At 36.3% G+C, this 17,416-nt stretch overlaps 1 protein-coding gene across 1 annotated transcript in view; it reads right to left on the reverse strand.

Moving 5' to 3' along the window:
- Positions 1 to 1,282: 1,282 nt before the first annotated feature.
- Positions 1,283 to 17,416, reverse strand: part of ccdc93 (coiled-coil domain containing 93) — a 51,874-nt gene continuing 35,740 nt past the window's right edge. The window contains exons 12-23 of the mRNA XM_052035119.1: positions 16,225 to 16,341; positions 14,278 to 14,331; positions 13,258 to 13,331; positions 11,515 to 11,596; positions 9,214 to 9,288; positions 8,625 to 8,696; positions 6,512 to 6,620; positions 5,539 to 5,621; positions 4,098 to 4,135; positions 3,586 to 3,670; positions 2,569 to 2,682; positions 1,283 to 1,572 (exon numbers count right to left, since the gene is read on the reverse strand). Coding sequence (XP_051891079.1) covers positions 1,516 to 1,572; positions 2,569 to 2,682; positions 3,586 to 3,670; positions 4,098 to 4,135; positions 5,539 to 5,621; positions 6,512 to 6,620; positions 8,625 to 8,696; positions 9,214 to 9,288; positions 11,515 to 11,596; positions 13,258 to 13,331; positions 14,278 to 14,331; positions 16,225 to 16,341 — 960 coding nt within the window. The 3' untranslated portion in view covers positions 1,283 to 1,515. The remainder of the gene's footprint in view (positions 1,573 to 2,568; positions 2,683 to 3,585; positions 3,671 to 4,097; positions 4,136 to 5,538; positions 5,622 to 6,511; positions 6,621 to 8,624; positions 8,697 to 9,213; positions 9,289 to 11,514; positions 11,597 to 13,257; positions 13,332 to 14,277; positions 14,332 to 16,224; positions 16,342 to 17,416) is intronic.

Raw genomic sequence — 17,416 nt, forward strand, 5'->3', positions numbered from 1 at the left:
TATGAAAACAGGACAAATCCAATCTGGTTAATTTCCATACAATCTATTTTCTATCACCAGCAAGTGTTGATAGCACAGTCAATGATACTTTCCAAGTGGTAACCAATGATTTACTCATCTGGACAGTGATCCAAGCTCAATCATCCAACTGCTCTATGATCTTTCTTCCATCACAAGGGCAGAAATTGGGATGTTCAGTAATGATTGTATAGCATTCAGGACTCTTCAGCAAATGGAGTCCAAGGTGATATTCAATCAAGGGCGATAACAGAAGTATCAAAAACCCATCTCCAACAGGAGTCTCACCACCTCCATGAAATTTGATGGCCTCAGCATCAACCAACCTCCTCCTCTCTCCATCCATTCTATCCTGGGGCTCAAAAACCAGAAACACCTAGACCAACTACAAATTTTGCAGCTTCAGATACTGGATTTCCTGCAGTGAAAGACTTGCCTTTCCAACATGGACAAGGCACACCAGGAGCATGAAGGAATACTGACCACTAGCCTTGTAAATGCAGTTCTAACGCTACCATCGAGAACAATGCAGCCTTTTTGATTGGTACCCTCATCCAACACCTTAAATACTCATTCTTTCTTCCACTGGCACCTGGTGGCTACAGCATGTACAAGTTATAGAAGGTATGGCAGTAACTTGGAGGCCATTGTGAATTACACAAGAAGATCAAGTTACATCTTGAATGATTTTGATAAAAAGTAACCTATCCCTCTTCCTTCTTAATCCGTCTACAGCTTTTGATATTAGTGACCAGACAATTCTCCTCCAACATTCCATCACCGCCATTTATTCATTCATGGCCAGAAACATTCCAGCGATGATATCTTTTCACACACCCGATGTTACCTTTGGAGTCTCTAATGATCTATGTTCATTGCCGGCCCCCCCCCCCCCCTTCTTTTTAAAACTATGTGCCTTTCCTCACAAATCATCCAAAAACACTGTCCATTTCTAGGTGTATGCTGATGACAATCAAGCTTACTTTATTGTGTCATACTTCATGTCTTGCTGTGCAAAATTGCATGTTACAATTAAAGAGCAAAGGCAGTGCATAGAAGACCTCTAGGAAGACTGCTAGAATTATAAAATGGAGCAAACTAGAAAACAATTGTGCTAATGTTCACTTAGCAATTTGATTGCAGTGAAACAAAAAAAAGTTCCCATCACGTAAGAAAGCACCTTTAATAGATGAGAGGTAGCAGCACAAATAATTTGCGAAATTAAATTCAGCGTGAGTAATCAAGAATCTAGTTCAAGTCTAAGTTATTTTGCATTATTTTTATTATGCGGCAGACTGCTTTATATAATACAATGGTTTGTTCAGCTCATAAGTGTCATTGATAAACAAAATTGTTAACTGTGCATTTGACTAAATTACATCCAAAAAGGCAATGAATTGCATATGGCTTCATGCACCCATTGTTCAGTTTTTAAAGTGTTTAAAAGGCCATCATTGGAAGAATTAAGTCCACTCATTGGATTCCTGGTGAATTCATTCAGGAAACCCCCATTGTTCTCATTTTGGTCAATAACATTTCATTCTTACGACACTCCTGTAGATTAAAAACAAACCAAACATTAAGTGCCCTGCTAATAAAGACAACATTTATTTTCAAAGAAAATTTATATTTGACAAAAACATTTTCACCTTCACTTTGTTCATTGTGTTTATCTATAAAAATGATTGGTAATGCAACACTGATCCCACAATTACCAAAATCAATTCCCTCACTTTTAGTCGAACTAATCAATATATCCAAGAATACTCTCCCTTCTTTGCCTTCCATGCTTAAGCCCCATCTTCAGTCACCTTGCTTCTAATCCTCACAATTAACTTCCCCCTTCCACATCCATCTACTGCCCGTGTTTACTCCTGCACAAATCTGGTAACATTGACTAGCTTTACTCCCAGTAAGAAAAAGTTAAAAAGGGGGAGAAGAATGGAGAGAAATGCAGGAAGCACAATGAAAATAAACAAAAAAAGTTGTTTAAAAAAAAGACAAAGAAAAAATGATATGCTTGGAGTACTTTGTCAGGTACTATGCCAAACCTTGTTTTATTGCTTTTACATTAAACATCCTGTGATTTCACTGATAATAAAATATTACTAAAATGGTTACTTCTAACTATATTGCTAGTTTATACAAAAAGAATATCACGGAACATTTGACAAAAAAAGTCATATTTACAATGTTCCAGCTGCTGCTTTAGCTATTCACCCACCCAGTGATATATATTCATACTACCAACATTGAGTGTTTCAATTTCACTTCAGTTGCTTCAGCAGGGATTAGCTTAACCATAGAACCACTCCAGGAAACAGTCACTGATTAACAACTTGCCAAAAATAGACTAAAATGTTTTTTTAGTCAAGTTATACTATTAAAATAACTGATGAATGAAGTTTGGATTGATAAACCCAAAATATATTCCTTCACCACCATTCCCTCTCTACTTCTAAAAGCTTGATATAAAATGTAAAAAAAATCACAAGTATTACTACCTACAAATTTTCATACTTTAATGTACAAGTTAAAATTTTGTAATACCTCTTTAAATTCTTTGACAGTTTTGAAGTATAGACGCTGTTTCTCCAGCAGTTCAAGGTACTCATCGTTCAGCTGATCACGTCTCATTTTATTTTCTTGCTTTTTCTTCTCCAGCTAGTTTTTGTGGGATTAGAAGTGTGGGGAAAGGTGATATTGGAAGGGAGAGGGAGGGAGGGAGGGAGGGAGGGAGGGGGAGAGAGAGAGAGAGAGATGGTGGCCAACAAAAAATATTTTTAAAAACTATATAATGAATAATCAGCGAGTTATAAAAGAGGACTTCTCATTATATTTAAAGTTAACTTGTTACCTGCAAAGTATTTAAGAAAAATATGGTCATTCAGAATGCAAAGCAAATGTCAATATACTTTTGTAGCTAATGCACTGTGAACAAAGATTAAATTTAAAGTACAATCTACACGTTACATGGATTGAAACCTTAATGCCACATTTGATTTACTGGTCAGTCTGACCATCAGCTGTTACTCAACGAACAGAAATCACAATAACTGGTTATACATTCAATGCACAGTCTGTGAAAACTTGTGTGCAAATCAGCTGTCTCAGTGTTGCATGAGAATACCAATAGCACTTGAGAAAATAATTGATGGCAAAGCACTTTGAGCAACTGATAATTTTTGCCATTACCTAGTTTTAAATCTTCAGAACAGATCAAGTTATAAAAGCGTGGAAAAAGTTACATGTACTCCATAAAAATAATCCAATTTCCATCATGTCTGGATCAACGTCAGCTCTAAATGTGAAAGACTAATCTTACCCTGAAATTTCTTGCCCCTTATTCCAAATGAATATTCAATCAACTACAACCCACTGCAAATCATAAAAACATTTCTGGTTAGCTCCATCCCTTCCTTGAACACGCTTCTCAGATTTCTTTTCCGATTTACAATCAACACCACATTCCTAGAATTCTTCGTTTCATTCGTGTCTACCATTTTCTCTCAAATTTTTTTTAAAACCAGTTTTATATTGACAAGTATGATGCATCTGCACTCTTACCTTCATGCGATTCTGCTTAATACCTTCCACAATCTGCTCCATCTGACGCAAGAACTGTTCTCGAGTAGTTGGGGAAGCCATAGCCCTGAAAAGCAAGTGTAATAAATCATTCTACAATGTTTCAACCTAAAAATACAGATCAATAGATTCAAATACACATATTTACAAATACTTACAGAAACTCTACACAATAAATGTCTGATAATTGTTGAGAGAAACAACCAAATTAAAAATGCCACAATCAAGACCACAAATCAAGGGAGATTAATTCAGGTATTTGCCATCTTAATAATTTAATGCTTCAAAATTAACAGATTCCAATTAGAAGATCCTGTGCACACACCTGCACCAATTATGCACCAAGAACTTCCATTATTCTGATTTTGAGAGGTTTTGCTTATGTGTAATCAAGATGATAACTAAGGAGAAACAGATATCCATGGAAAGTGCAGCTGAGTCTTCCACTCCCAGTATAAATTTATACATTCCCATGCAACTTGCATGATACTTACTGTTGAAAATTATCATGAATTGAATTCAACAGGTTAACCTGGCAATAGAAAAAAAACTAGATCAGATCCTTTGACACATGTTGGTTAAAGTATAGTGCTATTCATACTTCTACTGAAACCTTTAATCAATCCAAATCTCGTAATCTTAAAATTAGAAAATGATGATAACATGCAATAAATGAACATGTTTATACATTATAGCCAAACATACCCAGACACTGGTGAAGAAAACCCTTAACTTTGCACAAGCATACTGGAAAAGGTATTTCCAAAAAAATCTGGTTAGTTTTTCTACAGTTAAGCATTTTTATCTTTCATGTTTTCTGATCTGTTATAATTGCCCTAAACTGAATAATGATGCAGCCCCATTTAAATGATGATAAATGTTCAATTTAATTTCAATTGTATCTTTCCAGTAATTGGAAAACATTCACCGATTCTCTTATTCGCTGTTCTACATCATGCAAATTTCTGATACATCAACTTGTAAATTATAAAATTCAGCCTCATTTATATATTAAGTATTCTGGCTTTGATCACCCATTTAGACTTGGGTCTTCTATCTTTCATTAATGAAGATGGAAAGTAAAGAATATGGGTAAAGACTATTGATCGGACAGTTTATACTTCTCTCCTGAGAAACAAGTGTGGAAGAATAGTATTGGATAGTGGCCATTATATTTCATTAGAAGAATCATCTGAAATGTGGTTCCTTCTTCCCCCCCACTGTGCAAACGGGGCTCCCTGGGTTATGGAAGACTTGAATTATGGAAATCAGACTTTAAGTAAATTCTCCCATAAATTTTTTAAAAGAGGAAAGTTAGTTACAGAAATGCAAACATCTTCAGGAGTTAGTTAATTCAAAAGACAACTGACTTTCATAAAACTGTTTACATGCAACATCCCCACAGTTAAAAACATAGCTGCTGGTTCACAGCAGGAAGCCACTTAAGAAATTTGGTTTGGAAGCTGACAAAATACTTAAACAACATAATATCCATTGATATGTTAAGGCCATTGAAACTAGCCATTAGATGTGGGACATTCCAATTCTGCACTACTGTAACTACACAGGGGAAGACAATAAATTTGTTCATGTTAAACTACCCTCATTGAAATTGTTTGTTTCCGACTTAGGGGGTAAAAATCAGTTTATGGAAAGTTTCAGAAGCACTTGTGTAACCCGGGGACTGCCTCCACCTAATTTTTCTTTGATCCCATTTCTACAGGACAAACTCAAAACATAAATAACTGTCCAATATGACAGGTGTCGACCAATCCCTTGTTCATTCTCTCCTTTGCTTATATTTCCATGGTCCAGCATGTACACTTATTTATATTTTAAGATAGACACAGCCTTGGATGAACCTATTTGCCTCAATTATTTCAATTATTCAGTGAATTAGAATATGAAGCAAAATACTGGTTCTGATATCCTTACCTCTTTTTCCAAGTACACCTTTTTATCATCAAGTGTATTATAAAGAGTGAAAAATTGTTTTGTTTCCTTGTGAGTTGCTGCAACTGCAACAGAACATACAAATACCAGCAGCAGTTTAAAGTCTAATTCAGGCAAATCCACATTTAAGTTTCAAATGATTCACTACAAAATATAATCCACAAGTGAAATTCTTTAAAATATTAGAATGTTTCACTAATTTAAATACAGAAATCAATTTGAAATAATTTATGCAAGCATGAATTATGGAGAGCACCATAGTTCAAAAATAGTAAAGCATCAGCAAGATTTAATCACACTGACAGGTGTGACTCAATTGACAGCAATCTTGCCTTGGAATCAGCTGGTTCCATATTCAAATCTCACTCCAGAAATCTCACTCTAAGCCAACACTCCAGTATATTGTCTGCATTGTGAAGCCCTTAATTTGGCTGAGACATTAAACAAAGATCCCATTTCCAGATAGCTGGGTAAAATAAAATCCCACAGCACCACCTTGAGCAGAGGGGGAGATATCCACAGTGCATTACCCAATATTTATACCTCAAGTATCAAGAGACAGATTATCTGATCATTATCATGCTGCTGTTGGGAAGAGTTTGCCATGTTCAGATTGTTAACACTTCTCTTAAATTACAACAGTGACTACATTTCAGGTATCACCTCACTGGCTTTTAAATGATGTAGGTCCTTCTGTCAGGGATACAAAAGGCACCATAAATACAAGACTATCCGGTTCTAAAATATGCCAAAGAAAACTTACATTTTTATTACTATAATTAGGCTATTTTCACATTTTTCCTTACTTCGTTATTGTAATTTTTATTTAAAAAAGATCTTGACTGGTCATTAGTTGCAGGGTCCATTAGCATGTACACATACTCATTTATGAACTCAGTTCATTTGAAAAGCACATTTTTCTAAGAAAATAAAAAAAATCAGCTCAGATACACACCTTGATTGTAGAGCTCAACAAATCGTCTCTGATATTGGGTCAATTCTGCCCTGCTTGGTACTTCATCAATTTTTCGTTGCAGAACAGCAATTTCTCTATTCCGTCGGGCCTGTATTCAAATTAATTGCGCTTTACCTTCTTTTCAAAATGTCAATTTCATTAGCTATCCTACATAGTAACATAACATCACATCACTGTCATGAAGTGATTGTATAGCTTAGATTACCAATGCATCAATATGGAGAGAAAAATAGAAGTAATCCGGGTGCAGATTTTTTTTTTAAATCCCAAGGATGCAAATCCTGAATTGTTCATTAATGCATCCATAGTTTAAGCCCCTTCTGTGACTCAAACTTCCAGATATCATAAAAGGTTAACAGTTTTATCAGACATCAACATTTATATATCATACAGATGCCTCAGGACCCAACAAATGGCCGACCCATACCAACCCATTACAATATTATCTAACTGTACATCATTTACGTGGATTACACACTGAAGAATTCCACAGTAAACTGCTTCAATTTTGGAAAAATTATCACAATTCTAGGCCATTGGATGCAAAACCCAAAAGTAGTGACAGCAGTTAAAGAACTGGATTAACCTCCAGAAGCATGGACAATTTATTCAGAAAACAAGTTCAAATCCCAATCAGAGAGCTTCAGAATTTAAATTCAATTGTATAAATTTAGAATTTAAAAAAAAACTAGCAATGGACTGTTGTAAAATCCTATCTGGTTCATTTATCAAAATGTGGAAGTGTGCCATCCTCACTTAATCTGGCCTGTATGTGACTCCAAATCCACTGTGGGTCTGTGGTTCACTCACTCTGTTCAGGGACAACTGTGGATGTACATTAAATACTTGATTGTCAGTATATCAATGCCCATTGAATAGAAGTGGAAAAAGAAATTATATTGTCTTTCTCACCCATCATTGCATAATTTTCCAACAATGAAATACTGTACAAGTGTGAAACGAGCTGCTGTATTTACCTTTGACACACAGAACATTGCAGTTACTGGAAGCTGGAGCAACAAGCTATCTGCTGGAGGAAGCGGGGTTTCGACCCGAGTTCCTCCAGCAGATTGTTGCTGTTTTTACTTCAAGTAGTCAAAAGTGCTTCGCTGAATATGAAGCAGAATTACATGAACATTACATGACAGCACTAGAAAGAGCATAGATAAGATTTAAGAATGTTGCTAGGCCTGGAGAATTGTACTTAAGGGGAAGGGTGGGATTTTCTTTAAGTTGAGAGGACATTTAATTGGAGTGCACAAAATTATGAGGCCTAGGTAGAATGGAGAAACCAATTTTCCCCAGCAATATTAATAAGGAACAAAAATTTGAGATAACTGGTTGAAGGACCAAAGTGCTGTTGAAGGAAAACCTATTCACTAGAAAGTAACTGTGATCTGGTAATTAATGCCCAAGCAGGTGGTAAAGGCAGAATATCTCATTCCATTTTGAGAATAATTGGATGGTTACTTGCCATAAAGCACAAAACAATGAAGAGCTGGAAAGTGGGAATAGATTGGACAGTTATTTTGTGGAGTATGGACTCACTTGATCAAATAGTCTCCTTTGTGTCATTACTTTTCATGATTTAGTGTGATTTGAAACCCATGTCCTTTTTGTAAACAGTCTTAAAGTACCTCAGGATTAAATGCACTGGGGACAAAAGAGTAACTCCAATCACCATATCAAAGTAGATATCTGAGTAAAACTACTGATCACCTGTTTTTGGCAGTCAAACTATGAACAATCTTTCCCTGGAATCACTGAGAACTGAGCATCAGGATAAAAAGGAAAATGTCTTGCTTGGCATGATGCAATTAGATACACTTCTGCAAGAAGGAATAACTTGATTGATTTTGATGTTTGGTTTAGTATATTTAATTTTATAGTAGTTTAATTTGTACAAATGAAACAATTTGAGGGTTGGAACTTACCAAGTAGGAATTTAGTTACCAGAATTTTAGGACGTACATTTTAACAACTTTCAGTTCAACAGAAGATAAAGCTGCTCTGTAGACAAATATCTCCATAAACAACTCCTATATACGAAGCCATTAGCTTTTGAGTATAATAAAAGTCCGACTGCTCTTACCAACAAGAGTCGTATTTTCTGAAGCTTTTCTCTATCTTCTTTATACTGTTGCTCTATTAATTCACTGTGTTCCTAGTTAAGGTTAAAAAGAGAAAATTTGAACAAACAGATCATTCTCTCATACAGTATCCTGAAAATTCCTCGAGTCTTCTAGTATTCAAACCATTAAACTTCTATAATTAAATAGATCACAAATACACAGAATAAACGTATTCATTGGAATAACTTGTACTTTTCTAGAGCTAATAGGCAAAGAAATGCGATTAGATTGGATAACTCCAGTTGATCAACTTGCAGCACAACAGATTAAACAACATTTTTTTATAAACTGTACATTTCTGTGGAAAAAGCCAATTTCTTATTTTCGATTGGAGTAGAAATACAATAAGACTAAAAATAAAGGAAGGGCTGATAAAATAGCTACACCCTTAAGATTATGGGCTATGTTGATTTTGGTACTGTGTAGAGAATAAAATGGAAAAATCCAAATTGGGCATCTCCATTTTCTTGTACTCATCATTAAAAATCTACTTTGATATTAGTAAGGATAGCTCATTAATATATGAACTCATTCATGACAGTACAATACCTTTACTTCAGCTTCCTCATTCCCTGCTGCACTCTTGAGGTTTTCGATATTCTGTTGCAATCGAGCCATTTCTTCCTGCAATAAATAGCTCAAAAATATAATGCAAACTGTCAAATTAAGACGGAAAGTCCTCTTTACTACGCGTCTGTTATAAAACAACTATGCTGGTATCTCTTACTTAGCATAAAAAAAAGAAACATTGCTTAAAAAAAACTTGCATTAATAAAATGCAACTGACCTGCCTCGTGTTATTTTCTTCAGTAGATCATACCACAAGTCTGTTTGACAAATATTTAAAGGAAGTGTAATTTATGTAGTTTATTGACCCAGTGGTAGACTTAAAGAGACTGAATCAGGTGAATACAGGTTCAAGCCCTACTATAGGTGCTCCTGGAGAGCAGAGAGGAGAATTTTAGTCCATGAACACTGGGTTAACATACAGCAGAGCTCTTGCTCACTTCTAACTGAACTGGAATAATTTCCCATTTGAAGCCACAATAAGTAATAAAAACAGAAAACGCTGGGAAGAGAAGCAGAGCTTCCCACGGACGTGATATGACTTGCTGAGTATTTCCAGGTTTTTCTGTTTTTATTTTAGATTTCCAGCAATAGCAGTTTTACTGGTTTCCACAATAAGAAATACTGGTTTATATCCAGGATGACACTTGGGACTGGAATGGCAGACGTATCGAACTGGTCCTGCTCAACAGTTCCAGCAGGACCAGTTCAAACTATCGAGTAGGATGAGTCACGCAACAAAGTATAAAAACAAGGTGGTTAACATTCGAGAAAGGGAAGAATTGGGTATATAGACAGAAAATAGGAAGGAGTATATAATAAGTTGAACTGATGAAACAGTATGGCTGCATATATTAGAGCAGATAAGGCTTATTGTAAAAGCTACTCATTTAGAGAGAGTTAGAGTTATATAGAGTAGGAATAGGTCCTTTAGCTCACTGTATCCACATTGACCAAAAGCAGCCATCTAACTAATCCCACTTTTCTTCTACATAGCCATCAATGACACCCCACTCCCCCCACCAATTTTCCAGCCATCCACCTCTATTGGGGAAACTTACATAAGTTAACCTACCAACCAGCATGTCTTTGGCATGTAAGACGAAACTAGGTGCAACACAGTCACAAGGAGAACATACAAACCACACATAGCACCCATGGTCAAAATCAGACCTGGGTCTAAGGAGCTGTGAAGCAGCTGCACCAACTGCCACTGCTACAAGGAACCTGTCCAATAAGTTAAGAATGGTATATTACCAACCTGAACTTCACAAATGGACCAGAAATAACTTCAGTGTTTTACATGTATTTCAATTAAATACAAAAGGTCAGACTATTATAATCAATTACCACTTGGAAAAGTATTATTGTAGCAAGATAACCTAATGAAGTCTTGGAATGTTTTGATATTGTTTACTATTGATTAATTATTCTTGTACGCAGGGCTGGAGTCCTGCAATTACTCAAGAGTCAATAAAAGATTTGTTAGCAAGTTTTAATAGTGCATTACAGCTTTTCTCCCATCAGCAAATATTTACTTGATGAATGCCTTGCTAAAACAATGAGCTTAGAATTTAATTTGTTGCTTAATAAAGGTTTTGTTAGCCACAACAAAAAGGTAAGGAACATATTTGGGGACTGGCTTGCAAACACAGATTCAAAATAAAAATCAGTAACATTCAAGTCTTCTTGATCAGGTCAACAGCAAGGAGTCCATTAAATAAACCATTTAAAATGGAAAAAAAATTGTTGAAGCATTCTTTATCTGCTAACAATAGCAATTCAATGAATTACTTATGTTTCAAGCTTGTCAAAACAAGCATAATTTGTTTTTGACTTGCCAGGAGGATACTGACTAGCTTCTGACTTCTTTCCTATCAAAGGCATTTGGTATCCCCCATGAGAATTATTAACTGTACCTTCCACCGTACAAATTTTCACCTAATGGGTTATTTAGAAATCTAACACTTATCTGGAGAAGTGTACCAAGCAACTTAAGCACATTTAGGTCTAAATAAGTATACATCAAACTTTAGATTAGAAGCACCACAAGACTGAGCTACTTAAACTTTACACACAATTGGAGATCAAAAGGATTGAGGATAAAGCACCCAAATGCTCAGGTCTGGCAGAAAAGGGGAAGGGGTATGGTGAGGAGAGAAAAGAGAAGTGAATTCTGTTTTTGTTTTAATAGCGTAGAATCAGTAGGATTTCTGTAATTCAGGCACGTCATTTTTGTGTCTTATTCCATGATCATATGTAAAATAAAAGAAATATTCTTACCCTGCAATGATTCCTAAATTGTTGTTCCTGATCCTTTAGTCCTTCATTCATTGTGATCAACTCTCTCAGCTTTTCTAGTATGCTATTCAAAACAGGGTGCTTGTATTAAAATTAGTGCAGAAATAAAAACTCACATTAAATACATTGGTCAGCAAAAAATGTACTAGGTCTTCTCATTTGAAATTACAATTATGGATCTTACAAACACAACAACCTAATATAGTATATACTTGAATGCAGAAACATTTTAACAAAGCACAACTTAATAATGCTGTGTAATAAGACTAGAACAGGGATAAAGTATGTGCAATGTTATAATTGATCTATGATTCCTGATATTTTAACAAGAGCTTCCATCTCCTCCCCCACCTTGCCATGATATTATTCACTAAGATAATGAAACACAAATGCATGTTACTCAATACAAGTCAGATCACTGGCAAAGGTATTTTTTTTAGAATATGCTGTGTATTTGTTATTATCTTCAAAGCAACCTAAACACAAAACTAAATAGGATCCAGTCAGATATACTGTGCAGTAATGGACTCCATACCATTGTGCTCTGGAAGGTTAAAAGGAAGGTTCATTAGGATGGATTCATAAAGAAGCACAAGTAGACGTGGAAAATGGATTTCTTATAGAATACAGATTGGAGAATGACAAGTCAAACATTAAATTAGGATAGGATGGAACAGCTTAGACAGTTTTTCCTCAAAGGGAACTGAGATTGTTTTGAGAGGAAGAACATTACAATCAAGGTCTTTTTAACTTAATCTGCTAAATATAGGATAGAAATGAAAAATTAAGGATCAAGCATGGCATTGAAAGGGATTAACTTTTTCCTAATAAACTAATGTACATAGAAAACAGGGATGGAGCATTACAATTGTTTAATCTGATTTTTTTTAAAAAAGATGATGTTCAAGAGCAGGATTAATATTCATGAGAAATAAAAAACAGCAACTATGTGAAACCTAATAGAAGTTCTAATGAAAGGTCATTAACCTAAAACATTAAGTCCTTCTCCCACCACAGATGCTGGCTGACCTGCCAACTTTTTTTTTTAAATCGCATCACGCTGCACAAATACTTCTGTATTATTTTACATCGTGATGCAGAAAGCTAACTAACAGACTTCTCATTTTTCTTTGAAGATGAAATGATTTGAACAGATAGCACAAGTGGAGAGAATGTAAACTGTCATTAATATCCCATACTGGGTCATTGTCCTCCAGCTCTTGAGTACGGCATCTAAACTGAGTGTTTAAAGAGTTGAGGATCTCTTGCCAAATTGATTAGTTCTAAGATTTAAGCTTGATTCCAGATGCTGCTTATACATTTATTTTCTTGCAAGACAAATTCTGATGCCTATATGAATTACATTTGTGAAGTTATTAGATCTGGAAGGTTTTATTAAATGCTTTAATTTTCTAAACCTTTCTTTGCAATTCCACTTGTTTGCAAAAGAAACATTCAGCCTACCTACACAAAACTTTTAATCTCACACAATTACCTGTATTTCTTCTACCTATGAATTTTATTTTGACGCTTTATTCCATTCTTCCCATTTTAATCATTCAAATTCATTACCCCGAGGGCTACTTTTTCTATTTATTATATAACTATTTTATCTATAAACACCCTGTAGGATCTCAAATGTGGGCTCTCTGGAAAAAACATCCTATTTTGCAAATAAACAATTTCAGAAGACTAAATTATATTTTAAATCTAAACACTATGTACCTGGAATCAGCTTTGGATTCAACAGCTTCAAGATTCAATAACTCCTTATCAAGTTTCCCCCCGTAATTCATAACCTGAAAACACAAGACAGATGGACTGTAATAAGAGCAAAATACTCTAAATGCTGTATATGGGAAATGGAAACAGACATGTGCAGGAGGTCAGTCTTCACGAAGAAGTCAGATATTTAAGATTGATGGACAACCAGCAAAGTCATCAACTAGAATCAAGTGCCTGGATTTTGCTGCTAAATGGAAGTCAGTCTTGGGCTTCTGTGAATGTATTATCAAATGTGGAAGTTATACGGAAAGATTCAAAACTTTTATATAAAACACAGGAGTGAGGTGACTGAGATGGCATAGCGAGTTCAATAATAAAAGCTGCAAATTGCAAAAACTACAGTACAATCTTTACAAAAGAGCAAGAACAAAAACACCAGGGGATATGCATGCACAAATCTGTGAAACAACAGGATAAGCTAACAATTAATAAATCATTTGGGTCCCTGAGCATTCAGGCATACAGTACAAAAGCCACAAAGTTCCATTCAAACTACGTAAAATCCCAGGTGGACAAATGCATCTAATTGAGCATTATGTGAAGGCTTTGGACATGGAATACCAGAATGTTTCTGGAGATGAGGGATTACAGTTATGAGGATAGACAGGAGCAAATGGATTGCTTTCCTTGGTGTGAATATCAAGACTTTATAGAGGTGCTCAGAATCATCAAGGGTTTAGATAAGGGAAGCCATTTCCAGCAGGCAAAAATGGTAACGGGCAAAATCAGAGGCAGAGAGGAAAAAGATTCATTTCATTGTTAAGATCCTTGATACGATGGTGGAAAGGAATTTAATAACAGCTTTCAAAGAAAGAAAATAAGATAAATAGAAAAACATTAGAGGAAGGCCAACTGGATTGCCCTCAAACACATTCAATGGGATAATAGCCCCATGTTATACTTTACATTGATCCAGAGCAATTTGGCAAACTTCCAAATACATGGGAACTACAATCTTACCTCCACTAGTTTCTTCTTCTCTTCCTCACACGTAGCTTGGATCTCACTATTTAACTTGTAGCTAATAAAAAAGGTAGGCAAAACACAGATTAATACAATTGAACTTAGTTACATCTTATGCTATTCCTGAAACTTAAGGGTTTACAGCTCCATTGTAACGTCAGTAGAAATTTACACTTACCGCACATGCAACTTATCTGAGAAATCAATTGAGCTCTGCAAAAGAGCCCACTTCTAATCTAGCTTTATGCTTGTGTCATCTGGTCTAGCCTCTAACACTGAATTCTTCATGCCTTTGTCACCTTCCAATTCAACAATTCACAAGTTGTGCTGGTTTCCTAAGCTCCACAACTTAGAAAATCCAACTCAGGTAAAATATTTTCCAGCCACAAAGTATTCAAGAAACTCTTAGTCAATAACTTATTTAACAACTTCTAAAACCTGCAAATCCTTTAATCCATGAAATTGAAAACCCTTACCCTGGTCTTAAATTACTCAGGTTAGCTTTTTCCTAGCTCTGAAAACTCACTATTCTCCCATTCAAAGCCATTCCTTCATTCTATAATTCAAAGCAAAATGATCTATAACAATATCAAAATACTTACCTTGCCAAAATTACTCTTAACCCTGTTCACATCTGACTGCCTATAAGTAATTTGCGTGCTATTGTCACATTTTAAAAAGGAGTATGAATGTAGTGCTTCATAAATTTCACTTCATCATGTTAATGAAAATCAATTTAAAGAGCTTTGATTTCCAAAATGGGATTCACTGAAGTTGTAGCATATTCCAGAACATTCTTTAAAAATAGAGACAACCAAATCCTCAAAGTGACTACAGTTTAAAAAAATACTTCACCGCCAATTCACTTAGAATAATCTAATGGCCTTTAATATGAAATGCTGGAAATACTCTGGTCAGCTGTTATAAGTTCTTGGGAATACATATAGCAAACGACCTGTCCTGGTCAACCAACACCTCCTCCCTCGCCAAGAAGGCACAGCAGCGTCTCCACTTTTTACAGCGGCTGAAGAGAGCAAACATGCCCTCCCCCACCCTTACCACATTCTATAGGGGTACCATTGAGAGTGTCCTGACCAGCTGCATCTCTGCCTGGTACAGTAACTGTAACATCTCTGACCGTAAATATTTGCAGAGAATTGCAAGTACAGCTGGAAAGATCATTGGAGTACCTCTTCCCTCCATCCTGGATATCTACAACACACGATGCACGTGCAAGGTCTGCAGAATCATAGATGACCTTTTTCATCCGTCCCATGACCTATTTGTCCCACTGCTGCTTGGCAAGTGGTACCAGAGCATCCGGGCCAGAACTACTAGACTGTACAACGGTTTTCCCCCAGGCTGTCAGGCTCCTGAATACCCTGGAGACAGTTTCAGACAAATGCCATTTCAAAAGCCCTGGTTTGCACAATGGCGTACAAGAACTTTGGCTGCTGCTGAACATGTTTATACAATTAGTGTAACACACTGAGTTCTGTATTTTCTTTGTCCAACTTGGTTTTGCACTAACTCTGCACTGAATTTGTATTCTGTGTGTGTGTTAAACTGTTTTTTGCATTATTAGTACTTGCACAATTTTTTCTGTCTGTGTTTATTGTGTCTTGTGTTTTATGTATGTCCTCTGTCGTGAGAGCCTGGGGAAAACATTTCATTCCTGTGTTTTTATAGCAAATTGGTGAGTGACAATAAAGCAACTTGAACTGCGGGTATTAACACAGTTAATATTTGAAGTTAACCACCTCCCACAGAGAACTAGGAAAAGTTGGAAATCAAACATACTAGAAACGAAATAAAGGAGAACGTGTTCCAGCATGGTCAGTTTTTAAAAATAATTCTCACTTTAGTATTGATTAAAATATCAGCCTTGTTATGAAGAGAGGCAAAAATCTCTCTCCAAATTGTGGAAAATTTTAATTTATTTACCTCTTCCAACTGTCTTGATTTTTGCAAGATTTGTTTATTGAGAGATACAACTTGTCTTCGATACTGCTGAGCAGCTCCAAGCCGCTCAGGACGATCTTCAGCTGAAAGCTCAGACTGCTGTAATGTAAAAAGTCACTTTAAAAGAAAAAAAAATCACTTTACTGTAATGGAGACAAGAGACTGCAGAAGATGGAATTCTGAGCAACACACAAAAAGCTGGAGCAGCTCAGTGGGTCAGGCAGCATCTATGGAGGGAAATTGACAGTTGATGTTTTGGGTTGAGACCCTTCATCTGGACTCGCCTATCACCAGAACAACCAGATGGCCACAGCGGGGAGGGGGTAACTGAGTAGGCAGTGAAAAAAAACATTTACTTTTAACGTTCAAGATGCTGCAGTGAAACTGGAAATCAAAACTGGAATAAAGGGAAGCAACTCCGGTAACTGGTAACAATGGCAACACCGATAGATTACCAGCATCTGCAGTCTCTTGTGTCTCCATTGATAGAAGGGAATATATGCTCGTAACTGAGCCAGCGTTGTCATCATATCCCAAGTCAGAAGGTCTAAGTGCCAGGCAAAACACATCTTAGCCTCAAGGTGGTGAAAAATTTCCACTCTGTGAAGGACTTTTGCTCTGCCCTACGGCTATGACGTCAGTCAGAAAATAGAACCTAGAACAGTACAGCACAATATGGGCCCTTCGGCCACGATGTGGTGCCGACCTATAAAACCTACTTTATGATCAATCTAACCCTTCCCTCCTACACAGCCCATAACCCTCCATTTTTCTTACATCTATGTGCCTATCCAAGTCTTTTAAATGTCCCTATGTATCAGCCTCTACCACCACCCCTGGCAATGCGCTCCAGGCACCCACCCACCTTGATATCTCCTAAACTTTCCTCCACTCACCTTAAGCAGAGGTCCTCTGGCATTGGCCACTGCCACCCTGGGAAAAAGGTGCTGGCTGCCCACTCTACCTATCCCTTTCATAATCTTATACACCTCTATCAAGTACCTCTCATCCTTGTTCACTCTAAAGAAAAAAGCCCTAAGCCACTCAACCTTTCCTGATAGGGCATGTCTCTAATCCAGGCAGTACCCTGGTAAATCTCCTCTGCACCCTCTCTAAAGCTTCCACATCCTTCCTAAAATGAAACGACAGAACTGAACACCATTCTCCAAGTGTG

The sequence above is a fragment of the Pristis pectinata genome, chromosome 1 (assembly GCF_009764475.1).
Source record: "Pristis pectinata isolate sPriPec2 chromosome 1, sPriPec2.1.pri, whole genome shotgun sequence".
Lineage (NCBI taxonomy): Eukaryota > Metazoa > Chordata > Chondrichthyes > Rhinopristiformes > Pristidae > Pristis > Pristis pectinata.